The 21918-nt window shown below is 58.4% G+C and overlaps 1 protein-coding gene across 1 annotated transcript; it reads left to right on the top strand.

Moving 5' to 3' along the window:
• The first annotated feature begins 4501 nt into the window (after positions 1 to 4501).
• Positions 4502 to 19347, top strand: XYLT2 (xylosyltransferase 2). The gene is made up of 11 exons (XM_008153704.2): positions 4502 to 4680; positions 12138 to 12630; positions 12900 to 13075; positions 13332 to 13534; positions 13937 to 14017; positions 14185 to 14401; positions 14489 to 14665; positions 14878 to 15140; positions 15413 to 15608; positions 16193 to 16526; positions 18190 to 19347. Exons 1-11 carry the CDS (start codon positions 4546 to 4548, stop codon positions 18510 to 18512), a joined length of 2598 nt encoding a protein of 865 aa, XP_008151926.2. The 5' UTR covers positions 4502 to 4545; the 3' UTR covers positions 18513 to 19347.
• Positions 19348 to 21918: the final 2571 nt, after the last annotated feature.

The following is a 21918-nucleotide window of genomic DNA, read 5'->3' as shown; positions in this document are numbered from 1 at the left end:
TGGCCTGTGGACTGAAGGGTCCTGGGTTTGATTCCGGTCAAGGGCACATGCCGGGGTTGCAGGCTAGATCCCCAGTAGGGGGCGTGCAGAGGGCGGTCAATCAATGATTCTCATCATTGATGTTTCTGTCTCTCTCTCCCTCTCCCTTCCTCTCTGAAATAAATAAAGATATATATTTTTAAAAATGCTAGCAAGTCCAATTCAAGTCCAAACAATTTTGTTTTTAAAAAATCTATGACCAAGTTACATGTACTCTAAGCGTTTCAAAAATGTGTTGATATATAAAAATTATTTTTAAAAAATAACCCATCATCTCAATAGGTCACATTAGAAAAACCTGTGTGATCATTTCAATAGATGTTGGAACTTCACTTCCTAAACAGCAGAGGCCCAGGGATCCAGAGCTGGGTTGGGTGTGGGCTGGCAGAGGGTGTCCCAAAGGTGGCGTCTAGGGGTCAAGGCAGCACGAGGCCCAGCAGACAGCCCACTCCAAAGAACTGGACAGAAAAGCAGCAACCGGATGAAGGTGAGAGGACAGAGCCAGGGGAGACGCGCGGAGGCACAGGGTGGGCTTCGCTGCAGGGGCCCTCATGTCCTCTGGTCCTGAGCCACGTGTAAACTCAGCTGCTGAAAACGCATTTGAAAACATTCAGCATCCACGTCTCATAAAGTAGCTCTTAAGCCTAAGACGCTAAGGATAATGCCTTCACACGAGAAAGGACGCATCAAAAGGCAGCCCACTTAAACCTTAAAAAAAAAAAAAAAAAAAAGGCTTTCCTGTTCTGATTTTCTGAGGAGCCATTTTGCATCTTCAAGATTTTCTATGATAAAAAGGGAGGGGGAGTGCAGTGACAATTACAGGGGAACCTGAGGAGGAGAGGAGACGGTGGGGAGCAATGAGCCTAGTATTTCCTGTGGTCGAACCTACGTCAATCTATTTACGTTATATCTCAATAACGAAGTCGTTTTTAAAAAAACAGTCCAGTCTAAATGGAGACCGATAGAGTGGCTGGGAACACGTGTTCCGTCAAGACCCCCGCACCTCTACTTCATAGCATACACAAAAACAAGTTCCAGGTGCACTGAAGGCTTACACGTAAAGCTGTAAAATGAAAATTGTGGGAGAAAATATATGGGCTGAGGATTAGATGGGATCAGGCAGTTTAGGGTAAGGGCCTCGGGGAGGAAAGATGGTAGATAAGGAGGAGAGGAGCTGATGGTCAGGATGTGAGCAAGACAGGCAGCATGTACCAGTCAGCCACAGAGCTGCCCTTCCCCTGAACCCAAGAGCGGGAACTAAAAGTGGGGAGATGAGGGCAAAAGGAGATTGGCTGGTGTTTTTTGAAAGAGCCAATAGAAGGCAAGTGCAGGAAATATAAACCCCTAGACTAGTGAGCTTCTGAGGCAACCGTTTTCCGGGACCACTCTGGCATGCTGAGAGCTTTGTTGCTTCCAGCTGTAGTAAATGTCACTTCCCTTGTGCTTACCCCTCCCTTGTCCGTGAATTCATTCATGGACAACAAACTCCACAGTTCACACTCATGTCTCAAGTCTCAAGACCATATACTTATTCTAAGATCAGGAGATCTACTAGACCAGAACAGAAAACGGTAAGTCATAAAACAAGAGGAACACATTTGATTTCCCCTCAAATTAAAAATTTTAGAAAGGGCTTACATCGAAGTGCAGTGATAAATTGAGGGAAAATTTAAAAGGATTAAAAAACCCCTCTTAAAATCGATAAGAGAAAGACATATAATGTAACAGCAGTAGGTAAATTCATGAAGATGGTGAAGAGGCAATTCTGGCAAGAGCAGATCCAGGCAAGAAACCAATTAACAGACACTCCCCAGCAGAGACCCGCAAATTAAAAAAAACAAGGAGGTCACTTCTCACCTAGCAGAGGAGCAAAAATTAAAAATAGTGATAACACCTGCTGATGAAAGGCATGCTTGGAAATACTCTCTCTCATACATGGCTGTTGGAAATGTGAATTACAATAAAAAAAAATTCCCTTTTCCCAGTAAAACCATTCCTGGAAAACCACCATGGAAATAGAGGCAACAACTCATTAGGATCTGGCTAGAACCACGCGGTACTGTAGCCTGGTAGTAGCGGCAATCTGGAAACCACGTGAGTGAAGGCCCTTCCAAGAAGGGAGTGGAATCTTACGCAGCCATTACTGGTAAAAAGACTGATTAGGCCTGCACCCCAACATGGCAGGATTTCTACTATGTACTCACAGTTAAAGGAGGAAAGCAAGGTGGAGAATGTTGTATGTTAATATGATTCAACTTTAAAAAATATAATTTTATTGATTTCAGAGAGGAAGGGAGAGAGAGAGAGAGAGATAGAAACATCAATGATGAGAGAGAATCATTGATTGGCTGCCTCCTGCACAGCACACCCCCTACTGGGGATCGAACCCACAACCTGGGCATGTGCCCTGACTGGGAATCTAACCGTGACCTCCTGATTCATAGGTCGATGCTCAACCACTGAGCCATGCCAGCCGGGCATGATGCAACTTTTTAAATATGATAACACCTGTCCCCTCAAAATACAAAACCTCTGAGTGTGTGTGTGTGTGTGTGTGTGTGTGTGTGTGTGTGAATTGCTAGACAGAGTGGTGGAAGGAAAGAAGTTACTAAGGAAGCAAGCAAGCTAGGCTGTTAACATGGAGAGGGAGGGAAGAGAAACACTACTTAAAAATAAGTCTCTATGCTTAAAAACCATGTGTATGATGTGACTCCATCCATGCAAAATTATGTGCATAGAGATGGGGGAAAGGGTAGTCCCCAGAATATTAATGGTGGTTATCTCAGGGGGTGGAATTGCAGGTGACTTACTTTTTTCCTTACATTTTTTCTGTGTTTTAAATGTTATGTCATGAGTATATACTATTTATATAATCCGTGGAAAACAAAGCTATTTTCACGGGGGGGGGAGGGGGAAGTATTGGCACGTAGAGGTCTCCAGGGGACCTCATTTAATGAGCACAGAAGATCAAAGATCGATATTTAATTAACATATCAATTGCTGGCATGTCAACTGATGTTTTCCAAAACGCTTGCAGCGTAGGTTCTCTTAAGTAGCCAAACTGTCATCTGAAACATTGTTTATAATCCTCCCATTTAACTAAGACCGAAGAAGGCAATGATTACAAATACCAGTGGGGCAGGAGGCGTTAAAGGACGGTTTATTTCAGTGCCCCATCGCATACCTGGATAACTGGCTCTCCTGGACTCATCACAGCCTAGAAGTCCCTCAGCAAGCTAATCTCCTGGCAACTCCCAAACCCCTTCATCATCATTGCTTTCGAACTTCTTTGTTAAAGCCATTTTTTCCCCTAGACCTCTCGGTAATGGTTCTTAAAGTCTTCATTTTAAATCTCCAGTCTTGGTTTTGCTCTTCTTACTACTTCCTTCTCACGCTGCTTGGCTCCCCCCCGCTGGGCATGCCCTTTGCTTTTGGTGGGCACCGATTTCCCTCTTCTCCCATGCCTTCTCTCCACGCACCTGCCGGGTTCAGAGGGGGGCTGCAGAGCTTGGACATGCCAGGCTCTCGAAAAACGATAGGGTGAGCAGGTGAAACGGGAAGTTGGGCCTCACCGGCTCTCCCTTTCACAACATGCATTGAGCATTGCTGTATGTCCAAAGTCCAGCAGCTGTGGTCAGTGCTGGGGAAGCACTTGGGGAGGATGCCACTGGAGGGACGGCGGTGGGGGTACAGCTGCTAGAACTTGGCCAAGAGATGAGCAGCATCGCCATCACCTGGGAACTTGCTGAAAATTCCAATTCTCGGGCCCCACTCCCGACCTTCCAAAGCGGACACTCTGGGGGCGCGACCCAGCAGTGTTTTATCAAGTCCCCCGGGGGATTCGGACGCACCCTAGAATTTGAGAACCACGGCTCTAGTGGAGGCCAGAGTGAGGATCTTTAGAGGAGAGGGCGAGGAGAAAGAAAGGAGGCTTTGTGAGGGCCTCTGATGCCAGTCAAGGGGGTTAGACTGCCCCGTAGGTGCTGCCTCCGGGGTCGCGACAAAAGCAGGGGCCTGCGTCACCTATACAAGCTCTCAGCTCGGCGCGTCTGGCCGCTCTGGCATTCTCTGTGCACCTGGGTCCGAGGAAGGTACTGAGTTCCCCCACCACCACCCCCGAAACACCGGGCGGTGGGCAGAAGAGAGGTCGGGCTGCAGACATCTCCGCACCGCGGAGCCATGGGTTTGCGATCCAAGAGGAGGTGAGCCCACGCGGGAGCTGGGGAACCAGCAAAGACAGGGAAGGAGGTGCCGGGACCGAGTCCCAGAGCCGCGCCGCGCCCCGACGCCCACCACGGCCCAGCGGGCGGCCCGGCGCGCCCAGGCCCCGCCCCTGGCCTGCGGGGCGCGGCGATTCGAGACCTCGGGCCCCGCCCCCGGCCCCGCCCAGGCCCAGCGCGCTCTGCCCGCCTCCCGCGTCGGGGGAGCCGTGGGGGCCCGCGCGCCTGCGCGCGCCCGCGGCCGGGTTGCAGGGCTGAGCGCGCGCCCCGCGGCCGGGGCAGGAAGATGGTGGCGAGCGCGCGGGTGCAGAAGCTGGTGCGGCGCTACAAGCTGGCAATCGCCACGGCGCTCGCCATCCTGCTGCTGCAGGGCCTGGTCGTGTGGAGCTTCAGCGGCCTGGAGGAGGACGAGCCGGGCGAGGTGCTCTGAGGGCCGGGCGGGCAGGCCGGGCGCGGGGCGCGCGGGGTCCTGGCGGGGCTGAGGGCGGCCGGGGCTGGGGAAGTGGGGCACGGGCCGCAGGCGTGCCTGACGCGGGAGGCCGACTGGAGCTGGGCATCCGACTCCTGGCGCCCCTTCCCAGGCGGGCCTGGGGGGCTGCACGCGCGGCGGGGCGCGACCCGGAGGCTCGGGCCGCAGGCGGGCCGGGGGCCGGAGCGGGAGGAGCGGGTCTCGGTGGGGTGGTCTCCGGCCCGGGAGCAATGAAGGTCAGGCGCGGGGAGCGGGGCCGGGAGGCGGGGCTAGGCCTGAGCCTGCTCCGGGGTGGGGAGCCCCAGGCCAAACTTTCTGAAGTTGGGAGGGGGCTGGTGTGCGCGCCGCGGGCGGAGGCGTGGGGCCGAGGGACCCCCAGAAGCGCCTGCCGGGCAGCGGCCGGTGGGGAAGTGGAGGCCGGGGGTGGAACTCAGTCCAGCAACTCAGGGAACAGGGAGTGACCCCGAGGGAAAGACCTACTAGTGTCCGAGGCGTGGCTTTCTTAGCCCAGCGACGCCAGGGGTCTGAGGAACCCGCACGGGTGGGTCTTCGGTAGGAGATGCCAGAGGGGGTGGGGGGAAGTGAACTGGTGAGTTGACCTCAGGGAATTGGCTCCAAGGGAGTGGTGGCGGCGGCAGCTGGCTTAGTAGAGCCCCAGGCCCTGGAGCGGGGCAGACCCACCCTGCTCACTCCCTGGTCCCTGCACCCCAAGGTCTGAGGTTCTGACATTCTTGGCTGACTATGGTTTCAGCTAGAGGCCCGGGTATGTCCTTCCCAATGTGGTCAGGAGTCCAATGGGGTCTGTGGCTGTCCTGGAAGGTTGGGGAGGATAGGCCAAATCCCGGCCCTATGCTGTGGGCCAGGGGGCAGAGCTCCCCTGTGCCCACCCCGCCCCCTGGGTTTGGGTGGCTCTAAGGCAGGCACTCTGTTTACCACGTCCTGTCCTCCCCGGCCTCTCCACCTGGCAGGGTGAAGACCAAAGGAACCCCGGTGTCCACGTTCCCTTTGTGCATCTGGGCCTCGGGGAGGCCTGGTGTGGGGGCTGGTTGAAGAGCTGCCCTTGCCTTTTTTGGGAGAACCAAGAGGCTGGGCTGATGAGGGGAGATGGGACATAGTCACGGGGAGACCGGCACTCCTAAAGGAGCTGAGGTGGAGGTATGGGAGGCTGGCTCGGGGCACCTGAAGGGAGTGAGTTTATTCTAGTTGCCCAATAAGTAGGAGGAAGAGGATGTTTGGGGCTCAGTGTAAGAAGGCTCTTTGGGCAGAGGAGACATCCTAAGGCCAAGGCAGGCAGGAGGCCTGTGACCCTGGAGGAGGTGAGCAGGGGCCAGCGGCCTCTGGGGGGGAGGGGCACAGCGAAACCTCTGAGGCTTCTCAGAAACGAATGGCCCCGAGCAGCCACATAACCCTGAGAGGCTCTGGCCAGCCTGAGAGTGTGCAGGCTTGAAGTCCCTGCTGCCCTGGGGTGGGGACCTGGGCAGTGGCATGGTTGGGATCCCCCCTTCCCACCTCTTCCTGGCAGAAGCTGATAAGGAAATCCTGGGCTGGAATGGAAGATGTCCTCCATGATTGAAAGACTGTGTAGTCCACGTAGCCATCAGTGCTTGGCCCCCTCAGCAGCCACCTCACCAGATCTCGGGGTTACCAGGCAGCATAACCTAGAGCTTAGGAAGGTGGGCACTGAAGTTGGACTGCCCCACTTGGCCGTCCCGTGTCCTGTTCCAGCGCTGCTGCTAAGTAGCGGGTGACCACTGACAAGTCACCTAACCTCTCTGTGCCCCCATCAGTATCTCCCCTCACGATGGGGATCAGAATAGCACCTCTCTGGTTGGGCGATTGTAAAGATTACATGAAAATGATGCCCGTGAAGTATTTGCAGGAGTTCCTGGCATCTGCTAAGCCATCAGTAAATAACTCGTTGTTATCCTATCATGGCACATCCGGGTAGGGACTCATTCATTCATTCATTCAACAAATATTTATTAAGTCCTACTTGGTACCAAGCACTATGCTAATGCTGGGAATACAGAAATAAACAAAATAGACAGGGTCACAGCCCTCATGGGCAGACGGTCTGCAGGGAGAGCCCCCCAGGGGAAAGGAAACTCATTAGAATAACAAGGGGGCTGGTTTAGATCCCTTGGTCTGGGAAGGCTTCTGTGGAGGTAGCTTGTGAGCGGAAGGAGCCGTTCAGCCTGGGGCAGAGGGGGGCAGAGTTTGGGCTGAAGGCCCTGAGTTGAATGGGCTCGGCTGCCTTCGAGGAATGAAAGGAGGGTGTGGTATGTTCCCTGGAAGAAGGCTCAGGAGTTAGTCCAGGACGCATCCTAGAGACCACAGGGAGGGCTGAGGGTTTCAGTGTGAGTGCAGTGGGCAAGCCCAGGAGGGGGTTGCGCAGCGATGGGAGCCGATGTGCACTTAGGATGCCCGTCTGTGGAGGGGGCTGGCGTGGAGACCAGGATGATCATTAACATCCAGAGAGCCAGTGTATCGAAGCTTTCACAAACACTGCCTCGCCACTGGTTTTAAACGCAGCCTGAGAAGCCCAGGGAGGTGGGGTGTGGGGTGAGCGGTTCTGCGCTCTGTCTCCCCGGCTCAGAGGATCCCGGGGGGTTGCAGAACCCGGAGGTGACGGAGGACTTCAAATGCCTCCGCAGTGGGGAGGAGGGGGGCCTTGGAGGCCAGAAGGCACCCAGGTCAGAGGGACAGTCCCCACCCTCAGGGATCAGAGGGGACCCTGACCTCCGGGACTCGGACCTCAAGGGCTATTTGAGACAGCTCCTCCAGCAGCCCTGCAGCTACCATCTGCACATGCCTGGAAGGGGGCAGGGCTGGGGGCTGGCTGTCCACCAAGGACCCTCTTCTCCCCCCGTTCCTCACTGCTGCCTCCTGGCCCCCCAGCCTCCTCAGGGATTGTCCTTCTCTGCGTCAGCCAGCTCCCTGCTGCAGTGCAGGGCACCAGCATGCCCATCTCCTCCCACATCCTATCTCCCACCGCAGCCGGCCTGGCCCTGTGCCCTGGACCCTGCCCTCCTGACCAGCTTTCTGACTTGCTGAGACTGACTCCCACCCTGAGAGCCCACAGCTCCCCTGCCATCGCTGCCCACCGAAGCTGGAGGGTATCTTTGTCCATCGTGTGGCCAGATCAGACATCGCCAGGTTGACACTCAGCTCAGTGGAGCTGCACTCACCTTCCTGGGGACTGCCCACTTCAAAGTGTCCTCTCCTGCGTGGGCACAGGACGGGGCCTGTGCCTCCTCCCCACCCTGCCCTCCCTCCTGCAGATGCCTCTTCTCAGATGGGAATAAACACTCCCGGCTCTCACTGGGCGCCTCTCAAGAGATGAGCGGGCTGGCTGGGTGCAGGGCATGAAGGGCGTGGGTGCTCGGGTGGAGGGATGGGGCTCTGGCCCTGAGGTGGCCGCCAGCCTGACGTGTGAGGTGCCATGCTCCAGGCTCCCACAGGGAAGGGGAGGAAGGTCCTAGGGAGGTGAGGGGCAGAGAAAAACCAACACAGCTGAGTCCACAGGGTTTGCAGGCCTGGGGCCCTCTCCTGACATCACACTGGACTAGGTTCTCCTCCCCTTCCAGTAATAATGATTACCAAGTTCTAGCCTACGCCAGGAGCTTTGCATTCCTTCATTTCACTCATTCATTCGACAAATATTTGCTGAGTGTGCACCGTTGCGACATTCTGGGCTTTCAGGATGCATCAGCGAACAGAACAAGCCCTATCCTCCTGAAGCTTGTATTCTTGGAAGGGGAGGGGCACAGAATCCTACCTAATAAAATAGTAATATGCAAATTGACCGCACCTTTGCTAAGCACAAGCCACACCCACCAGCCAGTCAGGGCGAGTATGCAAATTACCCAACAAAGATGGAGGTTAATTTGCATACGCTGAGGGAGGGAGGAGTGAAGACTGAAGACAACTTAGAAGGAAGAGGGAGGAAAAGCGGAAAGCAAGGTGGCTGCCAGAGGGAAAGCCCGAGTAGGGCGGAGCGGGGCGGGCAACAGCAGCGCGCGGGTGCAGGCGCGGCGGCTGCAATGGCGGCGGCAAAGGTGCAGTCAATTTGCAGGATTCTTCCTGCAAATGGGCTACTAGTCTATAATAATAAAAGCGTAATATGCAAATTGACCGAACGGCCACACAGTAGAACGACTGTCCGGACGACCTTCCAGACGAAGCAGCCGTGGCGGCTGCGAGGGATCGAGGCAGCTGTGGCGGCTGTGAGGGGGCTGCGAAGGCCTACTCTTGCACGAATTTCGTGCATCGGGCCTCTAGTAACAATATAAATACGTGGTAGGTAGGACCAGAGAAGGCAGCAAGTGCTAAGAGGAAAATAAAGTGGAGGATGAGGGCAGGCTGGAGTTTTAGGTACGGTGTTTCCGTGGGCCATACTGAGAAGACACCACCTGAGCCAAGAATTGAAGGAGGCAAGAATAAGCTGTGGGGGCAAGGGGGGCAGGGAGCGTTCCAGGCACTGGACAGGCAGGAGTGGCAGTGATGGAGGCAGTGAGAAGTGATCTGATTCCGGATGTAGTTACCTTCTTTTTTTATATAAGTTTTGTGTGTGTGTGTGTGTGTGTGTGTGTGTGTGTGTGTGTGTGTGTTTAATCCTCACCCAAGGCTATGCTTTTACAGATTTTAGGGAGAGAGGAGGGAGGGACGGAGGAAGGGAGGGAGGATGAGAGAGAGACATCAATCGGTTGTCTGCCATATGTGCTCTGATCGGGGATTGAACCTGCAACCTAGGTATGTGCCCTCAACGGGAATCGAACCCGAGACCCTTCAGTGCATGGGATGATGCTCCAGCCAGTTGAGCCACACTGGCCAGGGCTGTAGTTCCCTTCCTGAAGCGAACCCCCACAGGACTTACTGATGATTGATTGGCTGTGGGGTGCGAGGGAAATGAGTCAAAGCTGACTCCTAAGAGGTTTTGGCCTGAGCAACTTGAAGGATGGAGTCGCCGTTCGCTGAGCTGGTGAAACGGAGTGGTAGGGAGGAAGACCGGAGTCTGCTTCTGGACGTGTGGGGTTGACAGGGAGGAAGACCGGAGTCTGCTTCTGGACGTGTGGGGTTGACAGGGAGGAAGACCGGAGTCTGCTTCTGGACGGGTGGGGTTGACAGGGAGGAAGACCGGAGTCTGCTTCTGGACGTGTGGGGTTGACAGGGAGGAAGACCGGAGTCTGCTTCTGGACGTGTGGGGTTGACAGGGAGGAAGACCGGAGTCTGCTTCTGGACGTGTGGGGTTGACAGGGAGGAAGACCGGAGTCTGCTTCTGGACGGGTGGGGTTGACAGGGCTGGCAAGCTCCCACGGGAGATGTCAAGAGGGTGGGCAGTTAAAAGCCTGAAGGTTCACGGGAGCAATCCAGGCCAGAGGGAGAGACGTGGGAGTGGGTGGAGTTGAGACGGAAGGCGGTCCCTGTAGAGCAGGACAAGGAAGGCCCAGGGAAGCCCTGGGAGAGAAGGAAGGCTCGGCCAAGAGGGCTGATGGGTGGTCACGAGGCCGGGGAAACACGGGGAGGGCATCCTGGCAGCCAGGTGAGCGGGTGCTTCTAGAAGAGGCTGGGTGCCGGGGGTCCTGCTCCTGAAAGGCCAGGCCAGAAGGGCCTGAGGAGCTTGTGGGGTGCAGGGGAGGAGGTCTGTGGAGGGGGAGACCCATGGAGTGGGTCGACAGAATGGCGAGAGAAAGTGGGGACGGCTAACGAGACAGCTCTTTCTAGCTGCATTATCTCGTGCCCGTCTCATTGGACACCGTCCCTCCTGTATCTCACAGCTGAGGGAATGTGCTCAGAAGGTGGTGACGGGGAGTGGCCGAGCGAGGCGGGGAGCCCTGGGGCTCGGAGTGGTCACACTGTACCTCTTGCTTCTCCTGTGCCGTGTCTCATCCAGCAGACACCACCCAGGTGGCCCCTGTGTGCCAGCGACTCCCCCGGGCGCAGGGAGATGGGGCTGATAGGACAGTCCCCCCAACAGCTCCGTCTGCTAGAGGAACGTCTGACTCAAATGGGACGGCTTCGCTTGAGGAGAGGTGGATGGGATTTGGCCAGGCAGGGAAGCGGGGTCAAGAGAGGGGGACAGGGCGAGCCGGGGAGAGGGGGACTGGGCCACCTTTGAGAAGAGGCAGCAGAGGCCAGGAAGCGGGTGTAGCAGCCACCAAGGCCCGCCCCTCAGATGTCCCTTCTGGAGGGAGAACCTGCTGTAGCAGCATCTAGTTGCCCACCTCCAGCTGCGGGGTCTTCACGCTCTGCCTTGGCCTCCCAGCCCCAGCCACGCACCTCCCGGGCAGCCCCAGCCACGCACCTCCCGGGCAGCCCCAGCCACGCACCTCCCGGGCAGCCCCAGCCACGCACCTCCCGGGCAGCCCCAGCCACGCACCTCCCGGGCAGCCCCAGCCACGCGCCTCCCGGGCAGCCCCAGCCACGCGCCTCCCGGGCAGCCCCAGCCACGCGCCTCCCGGGCAGCCCCAGCCACGCGCCTCCCGGGCAGCCCCAGCCACGCGCCTCCCGGGCAGCCCCAGCCACGCGCCTCCCGGGCAGCCCCAGCCACGCGCCTCCCGGGCAGCCCCAGCCACGCGCCTCCCGGGCAGCCCCAGCCACGCGCCTCCCGGGCAGCCCCAGCCACGCACCTCCCGGGCAGCCCCAGCCACGCACCTCCCGGGCAGCCCCAGCCCGTGCTGAATGTGGCCGTGGTACCAGGCCCCCATCTAAGGCCGTCTTTGCACTGGGGTTCCCATGAGCCAGCCGGGGCTCCCTCCACGCAGTACTGAGCTCCCCCTCCCTCCCTCCTGGCACAGGGGTCAGGCCGCCTTGGCAGCCTGGAGGCCTTGCCTGCTCCCCATCGTCCACAGGTGCTGCTCCCACAGCAAATCTCGCACTGACTCTGTCTTGGTCTCTGCTTCCGAGGGAACCCAACCAGCGTGGGATCTCGGGTTTCACCTCCGTCCTCTCCACCAGGCGAGGCCCCTGCTCCCTGCCGTGGCCTCCGTGGCGCAGCCGCGTGGACGTGCTGCAGGCAGAGGAACGCTTTCCTTCCGTCTCTTCCCAGCTAAGCGGGGCGGGAGTGGACACGCATGGCCTCTGCAGGGTCCCCCCCCGCACCCTTCCCTGTGGCGTGTGGACATTCCTGTTCACATCTGCCGAAAAGGAAAGCGGCACTGAGTCCAAAGCACAAAGGAGCCACGAGGCCCGTGGTCTGTGTGGTGGTGGATGTGGGTGCGACGGTGCTGGAGGGAGGCCGGCGCTTCTCAGCCAGCGGCTCGGGGACTCGCGGCTGTGCGGAGTCCTCGGTGCACAGGACTCCTCTCGGTAAAGGGAAGCAGGGGCTCCGCGGCCTGAGGCCAGCAGGGAGCTGAGGGAGCAGAGCGGAGTGACTGTCCCAGTGACCTGTGCCTGCCTGTCTTTCACAGAAAGGAAGACAGAGGAAGCCACGGCCCCTGGACCCCGGTGAGGGCTCCAAGGACACAGACAGCTCGGCGGGGCGGCGGGGCAGCGCCGGCAGAAGGCATGGGCGCTGGCGGGGCCGTGCCGAGAGCCCAGGTGTGCCCGTGGCCAAAGTGGTGCGGGCAGTTACCAGCCGGCACAGAGCTAGCCGGAGGGTCCCTCCTGCCCCACCCCCAGAGGCCCCCGGCCGCCAGAACCTGAGTGGGGCAGCCGCCGGGGAGGCGCTGGCCGGGGCAGCTGGCTTCCCCCCACATGGAGACACAGGGAGTGTGGAGGGCGCCCCCCAGCCCACAGACAATGGCTTCACCCCGAAGTGCGAGATTTTGGGCAAGGACGCGCTGTCCGCACTGGCCCGGGCCAGCTCCAAGCGATGCCAGCAGGAGATCGCCAGCGTGGTGTGCCAGCACCAGGCCGGGAGCCTCATGCCCAAGGCTGTGCCCCGGCACTGCCCACTGGCTGGTAAGGGACCGGCCTGGGTGGAGAGGTGGCAGCCCCGGGAGGTGACGTGGCGGGGACCCCACCCCCGCTTCCCAGAGGAGCCAGCTCAGAGGGGCGCGCCTCCTTGCCCAGCTGGTGACGAGCACCCCAGGTGGCAGAGGGGGGCCTGGCCCCGGAGCGCTGGGCTCCAGGTCCGGGATTCTTCCTTGGGAGGCAGGCGGCTCCCTCTTCCCATCAGGCCTCCACCCTGTGGCGGGCAGGGCCTCACTGATGCCCTGCTCTCTGCTCAGGGAAGATGAACCCCGGCATCCAGTGGGAGGAGGCCCGGGCCCAGCAGCCCGCGGAGGGCCCCCCGGTTCGAATCGCCTACATGCTGGTGGTTCACGGCCGCGCCATCCGCCAGCTGAAGCGTCTCCTCAAGGCCGTCTACCACGAGCAGCACTTCTTTTATATCCACGTGGACAAGGTACGGTGGGGAGACCCCGGGGTTCTGGGTGAGCAGAGCGGAAACCGGGACGGTCACAGACACAGGGTTTCTGAGCTGCTCAGGGGGCCCCGAGTCAGGGGAACAGGCCTCGAATAGAGGGCGGCCAGCACCAGGTGACATGTGCTCGCCATTCCTTGCCAGTTGTACTCTGTCCCGGGGTGGGGTGGGGTGGGTGTGGAGGTCGTAATGCCGAGGGCCCACCTACAGCTGCTAAGAACCTTGCCCCCTCCCTTAGCGCTCCAACTACCTGCACCGGGAGGTGGTGGAGCTGGCCCGGCAGTATGATAATATTCGCGTGACGCCCTGGCGCATGGTCACCATCTGGGGCGGGGCCAGCCTGCTGAGGATGTATCTGCGGAGCATGCAGGACCTGCTGGAGGTGCCTGGCTGGGCCTGGGACTTCTTCATCAACCTCAGTGCCACCGACTACCCGACCAGGTGGGGGGGGGGCTCCGAACCTCCTGATGGGAGGGAGCCCATGTGGGCACTGGGGTGGGAGGGTCCTGGTAGACCCCTTCCTCTCCCCAGCCCAGACTCCTCCTCTCTTGGCCCCAGCCATGTTTTAGGGGAGGGGTTGGTGAATGATGATGTGAGGATTGAGAGTGACAGAGATGGGGAAGTGGAGGAGCCAGAGGTGTGTACGGGGGCGGGGAGGGGTGCTGGGTCAGACAGCAAAGGGTACAGGAAGGATGGGGTGGTCTTTCTCGGGGGCCTCAGGTACCCATTACCCCGGGCTAGGGCACGTGTCCTGGAGGCCAAGAGGTGAAAGTGATGAGGGCTGGAGGGAGTCCGCTCTGGGCCAGTGACTGAGCAACTGCTCACACCCCATTCCCTCTCCAGGACCAACGAGGAGCTGGTGGCTTTCCTGTCCAAGAACCGGGACAAGAATTTCCTCAAGTCACATGGCAGGGACAACTCCAGGTGAGGGGCTGGGGGAGGGGGCCCTGGCCCTGGGGTCTCAACACAGTCCCTCCCACAAGGGGATATGGACACCCAACAAACCAATCACGGATGGAGGAGTGCTGGTTCTTAGGCGGATGGGACCCCACCCTACACAACCCCCAGCCTGGCTGGTCTGCGGCCCACAGGTTCATCAAGAAACAGGGCCTGGACCGGCTCTTCCATGAATGTGACTCGCACATGTGGCGCCTGGGCGAACGGCAGATCCCGGCGGGCATCGTGGTGGACGGCGGCTCCGACTGGTTCGTGCTGACGCGCAGTTTCGTGGAGTACGTGGTGTACACGGACGACCCGCTTGTGGCCCAGCTGCGCCAGTTCTACACCTACACGCTGCTCCCGGCCGAGGTGGGTGGCCCGGCCCTGACCCAGGCCAGGGAGGGAGCATGGTGGGGTGCCCGTGGCTCACCGCCCGCCCTGCCCTGCCACCTGCAGTCCTTCTTCCACACGGTGCTGGAGAACAGCCCGGCCTGCGAGAGCCTCGTGGACAACAACCTGCGGGTCACCAACTGGAACCGCAAGCTGGGCTGCAAGTGCCAGTACAAGCACATCGTGGACTGGTGCGGCTGCTCCCCCAACGACTTCAAGCCGCAGGACTTCCTACGGCTGCAGGTGCTCCCACGGCCCCAGTCGCTGCCCCTTGCTAGGGCCTCGCCCCGGCCTTTGGCCAGGTCAGGAAGGACTCAGGGTGGGCCAGTCAGAGGAGCTAGGGCCTGCAGCTGGAGCTGCCCTCGGGGCTCAGGGATGACTGTGGCCAATCTGGGGTGCTGGGAGGGGCCCCTGGGACCTCCAGACCCCTTACCATGCTTGCTCTCCCCCTCCAGCAAGTCTCTAGGCCCACCTTCTTCGCCCGGAAGTTTGAGTCCACTGTGAACCAGGAGGTCCTGGAAATTCTGGACTTCCACCTGTATGGCAGCTACCCGCCCGGCACGCCAGCCCTCAAGGCCTACTGGGAGAACGTCTATGACGTGGCCGATGGCCCCAATGGGCTCAGTGATGTCATGCTCACCGCTTACACCGCCTTTGTCCGCCTCAGCCTACGCCATGCCGTCACTACTGCGCCCGCGCCGGCCACCCCTCTCTGCAGGTGAGACCTTCTTCTGACATATGGCAGGGCCCTCAAGGTGTGGTGACTTAGGGGGAAGCCAATCAGAAAGAGAGCCCCTGCTCCCAGGGAGCCCCCAGTCTCAGGCAGGGGGGAAATGCAACGAAAACACAGGCACAGAGGTGCTTGGGTGTGAGATTTGGGGCAAAGGAAGTACCTGGGAGTGGGACTCCCCGGAACCCCCTCCCTGGGACTCCAGACCACGTTGGATATGCTGATGGCATCTCCCTTTCTCCCTGCTGGAACCTTCTTAGGTTTGAGCCCAGGGGCTTGCCGTCCAGCGTGCACCTGTATTTCTATGACGACCATTTCCAGGGCTACCTGGTGACGCAGGAGGTGCAGTCCTCAGTCGAGGGGCCGGCAGAGACGCTTGAGATGTGGCTGATGCCCCAGGGGTCGCTGAAGCTGTTGGGCCGCAGTGACCAGGCCAGCCGACTCCAGAGTTTGGAGGTGGGACATCTGACCCCCAGCAAGACTCAGGGTAGAGGGAAGAGAGGGACAGACACTAAGGGAGGGGCAAGGACTGGGTTCACGGGCCCTTCTTACCCAGTGACGGCAGCCTTGGCGAGGCCTCGTGCACATGCCTGGCCCCCCTGCATGCACACGTGGAGGAGCAGCGCCCCTGGGGTGCAGAGGACACGCAGTGATCAGAGAGGGGACTAGTTCCGCTGTAAGGCAACCTCATCTTCTAAACTGCCAGGGCTTTCTTCTAGAGGGGCTGGGACACCCCATTCAGGCCGTCGCGTAGGCCTTTCACGGTCTCTCATTCTCTTCCTCAGAGGCCTTGGCTTCCTGTGGGGTGGTCTCCGGGCAGGGCCTTGAACCTTATCTGCCTTCCTGCCCCGCCACTGCAGAGCAGGTCGGAAGGCGAGCCTAGAAAGAATTCTAGTCCAAGACCTTCACTTTGCAGATGGGGAAACTGGGACCCAGAAGGAGACAGTGACCAGCTCGAGGTCCCACAGTGAGTTAGAGGCAGCATCAGAGTAGAGAGGACTCTTCCCCAGGCTCCTGCCCAGCTGCCTCCTTCCTTACAGGTTGGCACCGAGTGGGACCCCAAAGAGCGTCTTTTCCGGAACTTTGGGGGGTTGCTGGGACCATTGGATGAGCCTGTGGCCATGCAGCGCTGGGCCCGGGGCCCCAACCTCACAGCCACCGTGGTGTGGATCGACCCCACCTATGTGGTGGCCACGTCTTACGACCTCGTGGTGGACGCAGAGACCGAGGTCACTCAGTACAAGCCCCCACTGAGCCGGCCCCTGCGGCCAGGGGCCTGGACGGTTCGACTGCTTCAGTTTTGGGAACCCCTAGGGGAGACCCGCTTCCTCGTGCTGCCCTTGACCTTCAACCGCAAACTACCTCTCAGGAAAGGTAAGGATCTAGTTCCCAGAGGTGACCCCGGGAAGCTGACCATCAGAGCTAACCCTCCTCCCCCTTAGCTAGAGAAGGGAAGGGGGAAGGCTGGGAATTTGATGGTCTGCCCCTTAGCATCCTGGGGCTCTGCTGTGGTATGAAAGGGGAGCTGTGGAGTCAGGTAGACTTGGCTTTGGAACAGCTCTGACACTTTTATTGGGCTTTTAGCCTTGGTCCGTGGTGGGCAAACTGCGGCTCACGAGCCACATGCGGCTCTTTGGCCCCTTGAGTGTGGCTCTTCCACAAAATATCACGGCCTGGGCGAGTCTATGTTGAAGAAGTGGCGTTAGAAGAAGTTTAAGTTTAAAAAATGTGGCTCTCAAAAGAAATTTCAATCGTTGTCCTGTTGATATTTGGCTCTGTTGACTAATGAGTTTGCCGACCACTGGCCTTGGCAATCTATTTCCTGAGCCTCAGTCGTATCACGTGTAAAGTAGGAGCTAATGTGACTATCGGAGAGCTCCTGGGTGCCTGGAACACAATCCACTCAAACTAGCTAACCTGAAAAAGGGGGAGTTACTGGAAGAATGCAGGCTGTGCCCCCAGGCCCCAGGAAATGTCTCAGATCTCACGGGATGTCAGAGGTACTTTCTCGGACTCTCTGGGCCCTCTTGTCCCTCATCCTGTCTTCTCTCTGTGTTAGCCTCGGGCGTGGATTCCCGACACATGACACATGGTCTCTCAGGGCAACGGAGACTGACCATGGCCTCTTGGTCCCCAGGTGCCACATTCTTGGGACAGCAAATCTGTGCCCGGTGGGCAGGGTCCCATAGCTCTCCACCCACTTGGTTGAGGCTAAGGGAGCGGACCCTGAACGCGGGTATAGGATGCAGGTTCCCGGGGGGCGGGGGGGGGGGGGGTCCACGTCTCCCAAGTAACTAGTCCCTGGGAGACGTTTGGGATGAGTGTGTGGGTAAACGTGTCAGGTACGAATAGGTGGGTAGATGTTTCCATCCTCTGGCCACATCCTATCACAGAGAAGATGGATCAGTCTGGGGGTAACCCAGAGGAGGATGGAGTAATGGGGGGCTGTGGCAGATCCAGAGCAGGCAGCCGCACCCCTGCTTTCCCAGGACTCAGCTTGAGGGAGGAATGGAGACAGCTTCACAGCAGGCAGGTATAGGAGCTGAGCCCTGAGCAGCTGGGTTTTTATGGACCGAAGGGTGTTCTAAGCTGAGGGAACAAAGCTGGCAGGTGTCCGGGGCATGGGGGAAGCAGAGTGGAGGGGAGTGGGATGCAGGTGGTGGCAGGAGAGAAGGCTGGCGAAGCAGGGCCCCACAGCTGGAGGGCCTGGGCTTGAGGCTTCCGATGGCTCTGGGAACGACTAGAGATGGTTGAGAAGGGGCGGGAAAGTTACCTTATTTCCTGTTGTGCTTCAAACCTACTGTTTTACTTAACCCTCAAGCTGGGAACTCAGCAATGACTGTCTTGATTTGATAAACGAATGGTTTTACGGGCACAGAAAGTTCTGTGGATTAGCCCAGGTCACTCAGCAAAGGTGTGTGTGACTCAGTAGTAGACTTGGGGACAGAACTGGGGTGCCCAGACCTGACTTCCCGGGTCTGGCCTTCATGGAATCAGTGGGGCCAGGCGTGCTGACTGCATGCTCTTGCACCCCCAGATGAAGCCAGCTGGCTGCATGCCGGGCCCCCCCACAACGAGTACATGGAGCAGAGTTTCCAGGGCCTGAGCGGCATCCTGAGCCTGCCGCAGCCAGAGCCCGCGGAGGAGGCCGCCCGGCGGCACGCCTTGCTCACAGGCCCGGCGCTCGAGGCCTGGACAGATGGGGAACTGAGCGGCTTCTGGTCTGTGGCTGGACTGTGTGCCACGGGCCCCTCCGCCTGCCCCTCCCTGGAGCTCTGCAGACTGACCAGCTGGAGCTCTCTGTTCCCCGACCCCAAATCGGAGCTGGGGCCTGTCAAAGCAGACGGGCGACTCAGGTAGCAGGGCCCAGCCAGCACCTCCAGAACACCCGGGGAATTGCACCTTACAGACAACGGAGGGCTGTCCCCCCACACACAAGGACCAGAGGCCCAGGCAACACACCCATGACAGCCATCAAGAACCCGCACAGACGGCAAGGAAGGTGGGCGTAGTCCTTACTACTGCTGATGGCTCTGCTGGGGACCAGCGGGTGGCAGGAATGTGGGGAGAAGGGCTCCAGTTTCCATGCCCCACGCTTCTAAACCTTCCCCACTAGTTTTTTTTTTTTAAAGGAAAATGGGTGGTGGGGGAGGAACTGGAAACAAAAGATGTGCAATAGGGCTCAGAGGAGCCCCAGGAAGTGGGCCATGGCTCTGGGGAGCAGGGCCTGATGAGCCCATCTGCTGTTGCTCTGGAGGTGGGGCCTGGCTCCCTCTCCAGGGCCTCCCCCCAGCCTGGGCCTTGGTGCTCGTGGCTGAGGCTCTGTAAGTGCCATGCCAGGCTCTGAGGACCTGAGAACAGGTGATTTGGGGGAGCACTGCAGAGCTGGACTCGAGTGGGACAGCCTCTCCTCTCGTGGCCAGGGGACCGTAGTGAGGGGCTGGGTCTGGCTCTAGGGCTTCCCAGCATGTCCTGCTCCTTGATGGAAAAGGCAACACCAGGGCCTACTGAGACCAGTGCAGTCTCCCAGGCACCCAGAACTGCAAGCAGGGCCTGGGCTCCTGCCTGAGGGGTGAGCCCTCGCGAGCAGCATGGGAAGAATTCTCTGCCGGGGCTCTCAGAACCTGGAGCAGCATTGTGCCTGAAGCTCAGTGTGAAGTCTGATATATGCAACAGAAGAAATATATCTCTATCTCTCTAAGCCGAGCCTCTGTGTTTTTCCTCTGGGCACGGGAAGCCGTCACCCTTAGGCCTTCTTCTCCTAAAAGTCTTGGCTGATACTTTGGCAGCCACGAGGTGGAGGTCTCATTCCAGAATGGCGACAGCTCAGAATCAACCCAAGAACCAGAAGGGATGCAAAAACCCATCTAATTCAGCTCTTTTTCGGAGGGGTAAAGAGGCCCAGAGACTTTCAATTGCCTCCCATGAGGCCTGCCGGAGAGCCAGTTCGGTTCCTGAGAGTCCTGACCCAGCACTTCCTCCCCTGCTGCCAGGCCAAAGCAGATGCCGCTGCTCTGGTATCCCCAGGGCCCATCCCAGAAGCCCTCCTCACTGCTTCCCGCCCAGTCCTGAGTATGGAGCGCCCTCAAGAACAGAGGGTCCCGGCCCCGGCCTGCCGGCTACCTTCAGAGCTTGTCCCTTTAGGGCCCTGGCCACTGCCCTCGGACCTGGGAGGGCCATGGTGGAAATGGCCATCCAGCTTCCCCCTTTTCTCAGAACCTTTTCCCTCCTCTCCTGCCATTGTCAGCAAGGGCTCTCAGTAGCAGTCCTTCGCCTTACTTCACGTGGGGGTGAGGGGGAAGGGTTCTTGGCCTTGGTCAGCCAGTCACGCTGGCCTGGTCAGCTCAGCCTGGGAACAACCGGCTCAGTTCCTGCCCTGGCTGCCACATGTGAAGTTTGCCTAGTGGCCAGGAGAGGGCACCCCTGACCACCAATAAGGGCATTGGGGTTTTCCATTTGTTTAGCCACTGTGCTGACCCCTGCGTGCAATATCTCATTTACTCCTCAGAATCCTTTGAGGCAGACTTTTATTACCTTCATTTAGCACATCAGGAAACTGAAATGATGAGCCCACAGTCACAACCATTAGGTGGTGGCAGCAGGTTTCAGATGGAGCAGGCCTCCCTGTCACTCTGTCACTACATTCTGCTCAGGGCAGAGACCGAACAGCAAGAACTCTTAAGAAAATAGTGTTTGGGTTCAGTGGCTGATAACTGTTTTCTTCTGGCCCCTACTTTAGTGAACATCGAGAAGCTCTACTCTCGTTCTCTAGAATATTTTTAACATCAAATCTTAGGTAAATAAAAAGAAAAACTGAGTTCAGCACATTCGACCCAGGTAGTCAAGATCAGAACATTTAGACTGCTTGCTAAGGACTCAGACCAGCCTGCGAGTTTGGCCTGGGCTGTGGCTATGCTACCGTCAGGCTAGTATAGGTCTTCAGTCTTCCTGTTTGAGCTTGGGTCGGACCAGTGCGCTTGGTTCAGTCCCTGCCACTCTGTCACACCAGGTCCTTGTTACTCATTACTGTCACCTGCTGAACATTTTGCCTTTGCACTTTTAGTCCAGTGCCGTGGTCGGCAAACTGCAGCTCGAGAGCCACACGCAGCTCTTTGGCCCCTTGAGTGTGGCTCTTCCACAAAATACCACGGCCTGGGCGAGTCTATTTTGAAGAAGGGGTGTTAGAAGTTTAAGTTTAAAAAATTTGGCTCTCCAAAGAAATTTCAGTCGTTGTACTGTTGATATTTGGCTCTGTTGACTAATGAGTTTGCCGAGCACTGATCCAGTGGATCGTGATCCTCACCAAAGGCTCTGAATTAATTGGCCTCACGTGGGAACACAACGACTGACGATGAAGTCTGGGTTCAAAGCTCCCACAGGTGATTCTAATTTGCACACCTGTGTGAAGTACAAGTCCAGCCCCGCCCTCATTGTTCTGGAGGCAAGTCTTGGCCCCATGAGTTAGAATCACTGCAGACCAGGGACCAGGCTCCTCTCTGATTCCTGACAGGTTCAGAGGACAGGCTTGGGGGTGAAGGCCCTCCTCTCCTATCCTCCCCCCAATCCACATCACTGAGGGGTGCCGCGTGCAGCTTCTCTGCCGACAGTGTTTCTCACCCCATTTTTCTGTAGGGTTAGCTGCCTAGGGGCTTGGGCTTGTTGAGGCTTCTTTGAAATCCTTCCCTGGGGTCAAGATCAGGATTCTGGTCGGGCAGTGGGATAGTGGCTGGTTGGGGAATTCTGGGCCCCGGGTGCTGCACAATTCCTTTGGAGGGAGAGCCAGGGCTTTTGTATTCTGTGGCCTGCATGCCCCGTTTCCAGGCAACCACGGCCAGCTAGGTTCCATTCGTGGTGGAGCCAAGACCAGAGGATAGCCAATTGGCATTCAGAGCCCAGTTACCTGGGTCAATGGGAAGTGGAGTGGGGCAGTCGGGCTGGGAGGGAATCTGGGAATGCCAAGTGCAGCGATCTGGGCGAGTTGGAGCTCCCCTCTGGCCGGCTGTGAGGTTCAACAGAAACCAAATCTAAGTCCTGAGCTTCACTCTGAGTCGTCCTTCATCCCCAGGACGGCTCGGCTCCCTTCCCTGCTTCAGGACCACGGGATCCTCACTGAGGTCCAGGCAGTGCAAAGGTGCCAAGAGTGCTGGGGCCATTTCTGGAGTGCTTCCTCTGCTGGCCCCCCCACCTGCTCCTCCCAGGGCCCAGCCCAGCTTCTGTGGGATCCAGGCGGGAAGCAGGGACACCCCCAAGCACAAGCTCTCCTCTT

The sequence above is a fragment of the Eptesicus fuscus genome, chromosome 20 (assembly GCF_027574615.1).
Source record: "Eptesicus fuscus isolate TK198812 chromosome 20, DD_ASM_mEF_20220401, whole genome shotgun sequence".
NCBI classification, from domain to species: Eukaryota; Metazoa; Chordata; class Mammalia; order Chiroptera; family Vespertilionidae; genus Eptesicus; species Eptesicus fuscus.
The sequence above is the reverse complement of the archived record's forward strand: the minus strand, read 5'-3'. Positions and strand labels throughout refer to the sequence as shown.

What these genes read in the sequence shown, in the direction of transcription:
- XYLT2 (XM_008153704.2), top strand. Translation starts at nt 4,546, where the DNA reads ATGGTGGCGAGCGCGCGGGTGCAGAAGCTGGTGCGGCGCTACAAGCTG. An exon ending in CCGGCACTGCCCACTGGCTG is followed by an intron (nt 12,631 to 12,899) that starts GTAAGGGACCGG and finishes CTCTCTGCTCAG; the next exon opens with GGAAGATGAACCCCGGCATC. An exon ending in TTTATATCCACGTGGACAAG is followed by an intron (nt 13,076 to 13,331) that starts GTACGGTGGGGA and finishes CCCCTCCCTTAG; the next exon opens with CGCTCCAACTACCTGCACCG.